We start from the raw sequence: 11,929 nt of genomic DNA on the forward strand, positions 1-11,929 counted from the left end.
GAGATAGGAGCAAATTTTGCAGAGACTCAAGAAGAGATGTTGTCGATGGCATGCGTAGATGTGAACAAGGACAACAAGGAAGATATGTGGTATCTTGACTCGGGCTGCAGCAATCATATGTGTGGAAAAAAGGAATATTTCTCAGATCTAAATGAAAATTTTAGAGATTCTGTGAAGTTGGGCAACAATTCAAGCTTGACTGTAATAGGAAAGGGTAACATCAGGTTACAAGTGAATGGAACAACACAAATTATTACCGAAGTTTTCTATGTACCTGAATTGAAGAGCAACCTGTTGAGCATTGGGCAATTGCAAGAAAAGGGGCTTACTGTTCTGTTCCTACATGGAAGGTGCTAGGTGTTTCATTATGAGAAAGGTTTGATCATGGATACGAAGATGTCTGCAAATCGAATGTTTATATTGCAAGCTATTTCTAAACCTATAACATCTGTTTGTTTCAATTCAATTACTGAGGATCTGGTGCAGCTCTGGCACTGCAGATATGGACATTTGAGTTTTACGGGTTTAAAAACTCTTCAACAAAAGGGAATGGTGAATGGTTTACCACAACTTAAAACTCCTTCCAGGGTATGCAAGGACTGTTTGGTGGGCAAGCAGCACAGGGATTCATTTCCAAAAAGAAGCAGTTGGAGAGCTTCCCAAATCCTTCAGTTGTTACACGCTGATATTTGCGGACCGATCAAACCGATCTCCAACAGCAAGAAACGGTATTTACTTACCTTTATTGATGATTTCAGTAGAAAAACATGGGTTTTCTTTTTGACAGAAAAATCTGAAGCCTTTGATGTTTTCAAAAGATTTAAGATCCGAGTGGAAAAAGAGACAAACACTCCACTTCAAGCACTGCGAACTGATCGAGGAGGAGAGTTTACATCATAAGAATTCAATAATTTTTGTGATGCAAATGGTATACAGAGACAGTTGACAGCAGCATACACACCACAACAAAACGGAGTCGCAGAACGAAAGAACATGACCATTATGAATATGGTACGAAGCATGATTTCAGAAAAAAGAGTCCCCAAAACCTTCTGGCCTGAAGCAGTCAACTGGACGATACATATTCTAAATCGAAGTCCAACATTTGCTGTGAGAAATATGACTCCGGAAGAAGCGTGGAGTGGAATCAAACCTTCGGTAGAGTATTTCAGAGTCTTTGGTTGCATCTCTCATGTTCACGTGCCTGATAGCAAACGAACAAAACTAGATGATAAAAGTCAGATTTGTATTCTGTTGGGAGTAAGCGAGGAGTCGAAGGCTTACCGGCTTTATGATCCTATTTCACAAAGGATTATTATAAGTCGAGATGTTGTGTTCGAGGAAGACAAAAGCTGGGATTGGGACAATAAGTATGAGGAAGCAATTGCATGTGATTTGGAATGGGGTGATCGTGAGGAAAAAGTGGTGGAGATCGATAGAAATGTAGGGAGAAGTGAATCTAATTCTGATGCTAATATTGAAGAAGGGGAGAATTTTTCCTCTGATTCTCCAGCCGAGGAAAGCTCACCTAGCTCGAATGAAGGGAGAATTAGGAGACCACCAGCTTGGATGCAAGACTATGAGACAGGAGAGGGACTATCTGAAGAAGAAGTTCAGTTGGCCATGTTTACAACTGCTGATCCTATTCATTTCGACGATGCCGTAAAAAGCGAGAAATGGAGGAAAGCCATGGATGTGGAAATAGAAGCAATAAAACGGAATGATACATGGGAATTGACAGAATTACCTGAAGGTGGAAAGAAAATTGGAGTGAAATGGGTTTACAAAACCAAGTTTAATGAGAATGGTGAAGTTGATAAACACAAGGCAAGGCTTGTAGTGAAGGGGTACTCTCAGCAACATGGGGTAGATTATACAGAAGTATTCGCACCTATAGCACGTATGGAAACAATTCGTTTGGTAGTAGCTCTTGCAGCTCAAAAAGGATGGGCTATCTATCAGCTAGATGTTAAGTCGGCATTTCTATATGGTGAGCTGAATGAAGAGGTTTTTGTGGAACAGCCGCTTGGTTATGTGAAAAAGGGTTATGAACACAAGGTTTATAAATTAAAAAAGGCACTCTACGGCCTTAAGCAAGCACCGCGTGCTTGGTATAGCCGTATAGAAGCTTATTTTTTGAAAGAGGGTTTTGAGAAATGTGACTATGAACATACTCTGTTCATCAAAACAGAGAAAGAAGGGAAATTTTTTATTCTGAGTTTGTATGTAGATGATCTCATCTTTACGGGCAATGATGAATTGATGGTCTCAGAATTTAAAAGTTCCATGAAACATGAGTTCGATATGACTGATCTTGGCAAAATGAGGTATTTTCTTGGTCTTGAAATCTTGCAGAATTCAAGAGGTGTGTTTATCAGTCAGAAAAAATATGCGTTACAGGTGCTGCAAAAGTTTGGGATGGATGGAAGCAACTCAGTTCAAAATCCAATTGTTCCAGGTTGTAAACTTGTGAAGGATGAAAGTGGTGTTAAGGTTGACAAAATTTATTTCAAACAAATTGTGGGTAGTCTCATGTATCTTACAGCTACTCGACCGGATGTGATGTTCGTAGTGGGTCTTATCAGTAGGTACATGGAGAATCCTACTGAGCTTCATCTCCAAGTAGCTAAAAGGGTGCTGAGATATTTGAAGGGAACACTTGATTTCGGAATTTTCTATAAGAAGGGAGGAAATAATGAACTCATTGCTTACACTGATAGTGATTATGCTGGGGATTTAGAAGATAGAAAAAGCACTTCAGGTTATGTTTTTTTGTTGAGCTCAGGAGCAGTATCTTGGCTATCAAAAAAGCAACCAATAGTGAGTCTCTCCACTACTGAAGCTGAATTCATTGCTGCGGCTTCTTGTGCATGTCAAACAGTTTGGTTGAAAAGGGTGTTGGATAATTTGGGTCTGAAGCAAGGTAAGACAACTATTATTCAGTGTGATAGTAGTTCTGCAATCAAACTTTCGAAGAACCCAGTAATGCATGGTCGAAGTAAGCACATAGATGTGCGTTTTCATTTTCTTCGGGAGCTTACAAAGGCTGGTACTGTAGAATTGGTCTATTGCAGCACACAAGAACAATTAGCCGATTTAATGACTAAGCCACTCAAGCTGGATGTCTTCCTAAACCTGCGTGCATCATTAGGAGTTTGCTCTGAAACTGATGTAAACTGATGCATTAGCATTCAGTTTAAGGGAGGAAATGTTGAGTTGATTTTGTTACTACTTAGTCAAAATAAAATTCCTATTGTTAAGGGTGACGTTATTTGTTAATTTTAGTCTTCCATGTCTTTAGGAGTCAGTTAAACTTGGTTCCTGTTTTGTTGCTTGGTTCGTTATGTAAGACTATTTAATAGCCAAAGTTATTCTCATTTTAATAACAGTTAGAATTCTTCTATACTCTGTAGCTTTTAACACTGATGAGGTGTTAGAGAATTCTTTACAGGTTTGACTATCAGAAAAAGGAAGAGACTATAATGCCCGCTACAACTACACCTACAACTATTAACTCAACAAACACAATTTAACGTCGTAACACAACCTCTGAATCTAAACTAAAATTCAGAGATATTATTAAGATAACTACTGTATACCAAAAGGGGGAAAAAAAAAACCACAACAAACTACTCTCAGAGGTGATTTATTGATAAACCCATGAGGAGCCCCTGTCCCAGGCTATTGGAAACCTAGAAGCACAAACCATTAGAGCCACCCATCGACTCTAACATAGGAGTACAGTACCCTCCCCGATTCAACCACTGGGGCAGCCCCATAAACATTTACCGAAACCATCTCTCAGAATATCATAAACAACAACCAGCACACCAAACACCATCATACAATAACAAAGAATAAACTAGAAATATAAAATATATATATATAAAATAAAGGGAATAAAAGAAAAGCAGAGATAAAAAAAACAAAAAAAAATGGAAAAAATTAAAAAGACAATATTGGTCGGAGAGGGAGACGCCCTCCCCGGCCAGGAATGTTAGCACGAGTTTCAATAAAATTAGTTTATTAGAATAAGGTAGGTTACTTATTGCTAACTTCTACTAGAATCTGGCAAATTTTAGAAATAGATTTAGTTCATTCTTGACCAAAAAATATGAACTATATCCTCATATATCTAATAAAAAATAATATTTATAAAATTTTATTCCAAATATTAGTAGGTTATATCGTAAAGATTTGGTACAACCGGAACTTGATTTGGGAAACAAAATAAAAAAAAAAAAAGTTTTCATCTTCAAACCTTGAAGACTTGAACCCCAAGCATTTCAGTGTACAAGAGAGTTAAACATCAGGTACAAACGTTCTTTTCTTACAAAAAATAAATTTACTCCATGGATATATCACATTTTTCCCCCCCCAAAAAAAAAATAATAAAAGAGGACTGAATTAGATAATTCTTTCTATATTCTGTAGTACTGTTTCGTATTTTCATGTCTGAATTTAATTTTTGGAGAGTTTCTATTCTCCACAGAAGCCAAAGCACTTTTTTGGAAGTGCTTTTGCAGAACGAAGTTTTGAAGCCTTCTCACGGAGCTTGAGTTTTTCTGTTTCTATTTGAGCTTCAATTGATGCTTTCCTTTGTTCTATTGTTCTCTGTGCTAGTGCCTCCTCATTGTTACGCTTTTCCAATTTCAATTGCTTGAATCTCTCTGCTTCAGTCTGATATATTGCAATTCTAATGTCAAATTTTACATCTGTAAAATATAAGAATATAGGCTTTTTTATTTTTTATTTTTTTATTTTTTTTAATAGTTAGTTTGGATCTTTCTTCTCTTGAGTTCATATAATCTTACTATATGAGTATATATGCATGCATGGTAAATATTCTTGGTCTAACGTACACTTCCAACATAAGTTAAAAATAACCCATTCATTTAAGATTTACAAGTATGAGATAAATAATTTGATGAAGTAAACTAAGGGATAAAAGTAAAACCTAACAATAATATTAAAGAAAAACTCAATCTCACGTGAAAGGTGGACTGAGACAAGAATTTTTAAAAAAAAATCTAAGAAATTAAAATTATTTTCAAATTCAGACTTATTGTACCATTTTTTACCCGTTGAACTAATCATCACTCTTATCATTATGTATTGTTTTTAAATAAATTTAATTTAGAAAGAGACCATATTTTTATATAAGATAATATAAGAAGAGAAAATTTATTATGACAATGCAATTGAGAAGAATAATGTTAATTGAGACCTCGATGTTCTTCAATTTAGCCTCTCGATCTGCTTCCTTTTTTTTTAATTATTGCCTCAATTTCAGGTTGTAGCCTCTTAGCCCTGTCCAATACCGTTGAAATTAATTAATTTTTTGTATCATCCTAAAAAACCCCATCAAATTATTCCAATAAAACATACAAAAAAGAATCTTGATCAAACAAATATAAACTTACTTGTTATCTATTTTGGCCTTCTCTTTCTCTTCCCAAGGTTGGATTTCTGATTCGAATTTCTGTAATTTTATTCGTTCAATTTCTGCCATATGCATCAAATTAAATAATAAATATAATTTATTAAACAAGTTGAAGTTCCAATGGAAGGAGAATTTGTTACCACCCTTTCAGATAATTTTCACCTTGCTCTTTTTGTGGCTTAACACCATCCTGACCTCCCTCCATTTTAATACATTATGTGTATATGAAAAATTTATGTGTGGCTTCAGATATAATATCATGTAATCCTCACTCTTTATTTATATATTTATATATAGAAATGAAATTAGCAAAAATCCCTCGTACCCAAAAAAAAATTGCTAGATTAATCATTAATGGCACCCTCCTCATGGGGTGCATGCAAATTAAGTGAAATATTGTTACTGATAATTAGTTTTTATTACAATTCACAAGCATGTTGTATATGTTAAGAAAATCAAATAAGTGGCTTAATAAAGTGCGCATGCTTTGGATATTTTATTTAGTTTTTTCAAACAATAATACTAGAAAGTTAATGCCCATTGCCAGCATACAGGAGCTAATTAGAAAATCAGAATGGGCGCATGTATGTGCATGCTTTTAATGATATCAATCTTCAGTCTTAACTAGAGCTGGTAAAATTTAATATACTCAATCATCCAATATGAATACGATGCGAATAAATGAATATAAGTAGTCAAATTTAACACAATTATTAAATGGCCAAGTTCTATCAACACGATTTTTTTTCTGTGTCGGGTTAAAATTCTTGATCTATTTATCCAACTAATGACATGATTTCACTTTTTTAATTAATTGTAGATTTCTGTCATTAAAACTCAAATATTGGACATGATTATCTCTTTTTATTTTTTTTTGGAATGATAGATATATATACACAATATTTTATTTGAAAAATTTTATATAAATTTAGAACTTTAATAGTATAAGTGTGTAAAATATTATTTACATATATATAATTAAAAACTTTAATAGTGTAAATATGTAATACTTTGGGGGGTATGTGTATACGTGGGTGTGTATGTGTGTGCGTGTGTGTGTAATATTTGTTAAATGTGTAGAGATTAAACAGATTATTGGGGAACCATTTGTTTTCTATGTGGGATTTTGGGTCTTAATATTTTGACATAATTATTAAATGGGTCATATTTGGGTCAACTTAAATTTAACATGATACGAACACAATCCGACGATCCGTTTTGCCAGCTCTAGACTTAGCATGGCTAATACAACTGAATTTGATTTTAGATCTTAGGAATAATTATTAATTTACCGGAGTTGCAAAGACTATATGTGAAGAGCCCTTTTATTAAAATTAATGTACACACTTTCATCCTAAAGAAAGAAAAGGAAAAAAGAAACTATAAAGATATAATTTTAACTACGATATACGATTGGTAAAATGAACTTTCTCTGAGTTCAAAATCCTGGTAAATCTATATTATCCGTATATTGTAATAATTAAAAAAAAAATTGGAATTTCTTACGCATGTAAGAGCTGATCTTTTAACAAATAATTAGGAATGGATCGAGCCATCTTAGATCTATATGTACATCTGAACTAACATCTCATAATTGAATTAGAAAATGTTTGAATTTTAGTTGATTTGAAATGTAATATTAAAACAGACGAACTAATTGAACATAAACTCCCACCGTAATTTGATAAGATGGTCTCGTTTCAAACGTCTACAAACAAAGACTACAATTACATACAAATAACACAACGCATTTTAGCTTTGCATAGGAATTAGGCCGATGACTAACTTAATAGTCAGCATAACGTGTATAATACACAGTTCTCATATTTATATAGCTGAATAGCTGTAGTCATCCTCAGCCGGACCCTGAGAAGCAACAGAGAATATAACAAAGGCTCCATATAAGATTGTGATAACAGCGGTGAAGTTGACAAGCAAAGCCTCAGAGCCATATTTAGCAAGGCCTGAATTCTCCAGGAATGTGAGCTTCTCCAGGAACCCGATGGCTGCATTGGCAACAGCCAGAATGTACACAAACAGCCCGAATAGTACGTGCCATGGAAGCGATTCACTTCTTAGTCCAGTTGATCCTCCAGGATAGAAGAAAATTACAAACCCGTATAACCACTGCAGGTAATATCTATTTTGAGCTCAATGTTCCACGAAATCACAAGAAAGTTTTAATGAATTTAACAAAAAAAAAGTTCCAAATAATGCTATACATGCCGGGTTTGTATCTTATTCAATATGACAGTCACGCAATTTTTTGTGTGGAACTAATTTATGCATGGAAAGGAAGAACGGTCAATACCTGAATGCCATAAAGGGAAATTACGGCAATTCCAAGCCAAGAATGCAAGCTATAAAGATTGACAATGGCGCTCTCGTTATGATATTTGAAAGCAGCATAGATGCCGATAATGCCCAGTATAAGCGCAATAGCATGGAGAACAAGGTGTATCACTTTCTTCACTTCTTTTCTCAAATTAAGTCCTTTGTAACTCATAATGGCTGCAATTTTTGTAGAGTGGCAAAAAGGAAATTATGTGAGAACCTACAAAGTAGAATATGCCCGAGATTGCAAAATGTAACTTGCCAAGTATAGCCATGGTACGGTTAATTGACAAAATTGAATTAATTACCTTCACCCCCAATGATGATTAAGCCAATCAGCATCAGCACAGGATGTAGCTGTAAAAAGAAAAAATAATATAAATAACCATAAACAAACCACTGTTTTAGGGATGTTATTGTTAAATAAACTTAACATATATAATTACTTGGGAGAATGACACTTTCCTTTATTAATTGTAAATTTTCAACGCATTATTTTGTCAATAGCATTAAAACACTAACGAAAAAAATAAACTGCTGAAGCGTAGATATAACCTTTTAATAATTTTAAATTTTACACAAGTTAAATATTTATCACATTTACGGTAATCGTAACTTAGAGAGGTCCTAAATTTTTATATAAGAGCATCACATTTACCATTTGGCAATGCATTTTTCCATTAACGTTTTGACACTAAGGACGTAATAAAATATTATAAGTTTAAGTAAGTTCCAAGCGATAAAAAAAATTATTGGGGGAAAAAAAGTGTCACTACTATCCCATCACCTCAAATTTTCAGCCACATGGGTCGTGGGTCATGGGTAGGTACACAAATATAATAAAATTGTCTAAATTTGACCTGATTCCTCATTTATTTAAAAGATTGCTTCTTGTATGATGCTCCCATGTACGTATATCTTATTGCAAACAGGTTATCTGGCCGACTTACTAGAAAAGGTAATTACAGCTATCAATTTAATTGAATTCAGATAACAACAAGGTTGAGATATGTACTAAACAAATCTTGACAAAGAAAGACACAGCAAAACTTTCGTTGTCAAAATTTCTGGACAATTAGGCATAGACAAAAATTAGTGAGCGAAAAATTTTGATGATAAATATAAGTTCAATAATTCATTTGACACCACACGAAGACACTGCAGCAGCACGTGAGTGATGGCTCAATAAGTCCAGAATGGATAACCATATCTATACATGACACATGACAAATCTTGGGGTGTTTTATAAGTTCAGTCCAAGAAAAGTGGGTGGCTACTGGCTATGTTGTGTCTAGGGTCCTAATTGTAGTTCACTAATCCTGAATCAAAGCCTCTAATTGATAAGATCCAAGTAAACATCAAAAGATGATGCCAAAAAACTCAGTGCACATTTAGATAGTATTTTCTTTTATTAATTCTTCTTGCTGTAAAGAATTTTCTGGGAAAAGTCTAATAATTGATATATTCTTTAAGAGGAACTATTAATTGTGGTAGCTGGGAAAGCATTAATTTTCAAGAACCTTATGGAATAAAAAACAAGAGTTAGGTACCAATTTAAGCTACAAAAAAGGAGGGTAGCTGATCATGTGAAGGTTAGCTGTGGTTAGTAGTTTATACTACTCCTTTTAAAAATAAAAAGAAAAAATATTACTTTCACAAATCTAATCTACTGATATAACAAACCATAAATATCTTTAGACTTAGCTGTCCCCATGGTGAACTCACGCCTCTGGCCCTCCAATGGGACCTCAAATTCTTTTGTATAGAGAGTAGATATTTCCCCATATTTATTGGAGCAAATTTTTAAGTTAATACTCAACAAATTTCTTAAGTGTATTACGTAAGTATGTATCTAGACTCCCACTAAAATTTAGACCATAAACAACTAAAAAAAAAAAATCATAAATTTATCGGAACCACTTACATCAATTTAGTAAAAAGCAAACAAGAGCTACTAATCTGACTTAACCATGATGTACCATTCAGCTAGTGGATAGTTTTGTTATTATCACTATTCTACCATAGTGTGGTTTGAGTAATAATGCTTAGCAGCAACAAGAAAACTAAACCAAGAATGTGGTAACAAAAAAATAGTGAAAGAAATTCGAAGAGATGATTTTATTTTTATCTGTTTATTAGGGTGAAGAGATTATTTAAGGGTAAATAAGTTCAAAAAATAAAAAAATAAAAAAACTTGCCACAAGTCAATGGAATGGCTCCCAATACAAACATCACCAAAAAAAGATCCAAATGCAGTTAGTGCATATGGACTTAATTTTCTCCCAGGCACATGAAAAGAGAAAGATAAAATTAACCCTAAAAAAAAAAAAAACTTGTTGAGGACTGGATCGTAATTTTATTCTATGCGAGGAAACAAGTCAACATTCACTTAACCAAACCTCAAAGATGATGATAAGACAAACAGGAGCAAACTCAAATCTTGTTGGACACAAACAGAGCAGAGCAGTTTGATAAAATCAACAGCGACAGAACACAGGACACAGTTGCAGTCATAAACCAGTTTGATAAAAAAAAAAAACGCGAAAAATTCCGTACACCCAGAAAAGAAATGAACTTACATTGAAGATGAGATTTTTATTAGTATCTTCCCATGCTAATCCACCGCGAAAGCCAAGGCACCAAACCAGCACCATAATCGCAGCCACGATGGCAACCGCGTGTGCCACAAACGTGATCGGAAGAGCTTTTACTCCGATAGCCATCTCTCTTCTTCTTCTTCTTCTTCTTCTTTGAGAGGCAGAAGAAAAGCTGCTTACAGAGTTACCAAGTCGTTGGCCCTTTATCTGTTTATTTGGCTACGTATGCTGATTTGTTGTTTCTGTACGAATTATTTTACTTGACTCCGACCGTTGGATGGAGATCTCTGTTTCATCTTGGGTCGGTGCCACGTGGACTTTGCTAATTACTGGGCTGGTTATTCACATTCCACAGCTTCGTGTCTCTTCCTCTGCCTTATAAGCTAACTACTTGGGCAAAATTAAGCCCCCCCCCCCCCCCCCCCCCCCCCCCCCCTTTTTTTTTTTTTTTCCAAACATGCGCCATCAAGATGTTACCCGTGAAATCATTGTAATTTGTACCGTTGTACTCCTTTTTCTAAATAATAATTTTACAAAATTAACCCAAAATAAAGGTTTGGAAAAAGGATATTAAGGTTGTGATGAAACGAATTAAGGTTGGAAAAAGGATTTCTTGCTCCCTCATAAATTAGATGCTCAACATGTTCATTGATCATAAATTGTTTGTTGATCGTTCGTCGATCTCTTGTTGAAATTACAATAAACTATTTATGAGTATTTATGTTTGAAATGTCAAATTTTAGCTATTCAATTTTTTTTTTTAAAAAAAAAAAAGTAAGGGGTTAGTTATGTAAATTGACCATAATTTTCCTTATTACTAAACAAGACACTATTGTGTATGTAATTTCAGTTTGATTAGATGCAAAAGAGGAGGAAAATAAAGAAGGAGATAAGGACACCGTGGTGGCTGACAAAAGCAATTAGATTTAGATAGGGCTGGAATCATAACATACTTGTGACAGACACATAAAATTATGTACCATTTAATGAAAGATTGAAAAAGCATAGAAAGAATATATAAGTTTTTGAATGTTGCCATTTAATAATTTTCTTAATTATCATCCACAACTAGTCTCGTTTATTGCTGGGAATGGGCTTCAAAATTCATATCTCCTTTGAGTTGGCTTGGATAATTTGACCCAATCTATTGTATTGCTGTCCTTTTCCGCATTCAAATCAAATTCATTTACCCATACACAAAATAATTTAGATTTAATTGTAAAAAAAATATATGCAGAATGTAAGTAAAGTCAATAGAAATCCCATTTTACTTTATTTGTGTATATATATAAGAAAAATGATAAATAGATTGATGAATAAAAATCTACGAAAGGTAAATTAGGATTTTAAAAAGGTGAAAATTTTCAATTGGCGGCACCAGAGAAGCGATACGACGCCGTGGCCCGTGCGTTTCGTGACACACGGACAGCAAGGGCAAAGGGTATGTTATTGTCCGCGGGGGCCGTGGATCTTTTTCACTCTTCTAGAACCCAATTTCGTTTGAAGTCATCGATGACATCACGGCATTTCTCTTCTTTAATTGATGTTAACAGAG

At 34.3% G+C, this 11,929-nt stretch overlaps 1 protein-coding gene across 1 annotated transcript; it reads right to left on the reverse strand.

Moving 5' to 3' along the window:
• Positions 1 to 7,100: 7,100 nt before the first annotated feature.
• LOC18032917 (transmembrane ascorbate ferrireductase 1) lies at positions 7,101 to 10,720 on the reverse strand. Its single transcript, XM_006421847.2, has 4 exons — positions 10,357 to 10,720; positions 8,086 to 8,134; positions 7,755 to 7,954; positions 7,101 to 7,570 (listed from the first exon to the last, which is right to left on the reverse strand). The coding sequence occupies exons 1-4, from the start codon at positions 10,498 to 10,500 to the stop codon at positions 7,271 to 7,273; spliced, it is 693 nt and encodes a 230-aa protein (XP_006421910.1). The 5' UTR covers positions 10,501 to 10,720; the 3' UTR covers positions 7,101 to 7,270.
• Positions 10,721 to 11,929: the final 1,209 nt, after the last annotated feature.

Source organism: Citrus clementina, unplaced genomic scaffold, assembly GCF_000493195.1.
Source record: "Citrus clementina cultivar Clemenules unplaced genomic scaffold, Citrus_clementina_v1.0 scaffold_9, whole genome shotgun sequence".
NCBI lineage: Eukaryota > Viridiplantae > Streptophyta > Magnoliopsida > Sapindales > Rutaceae > Citrus > Citrus x clementina.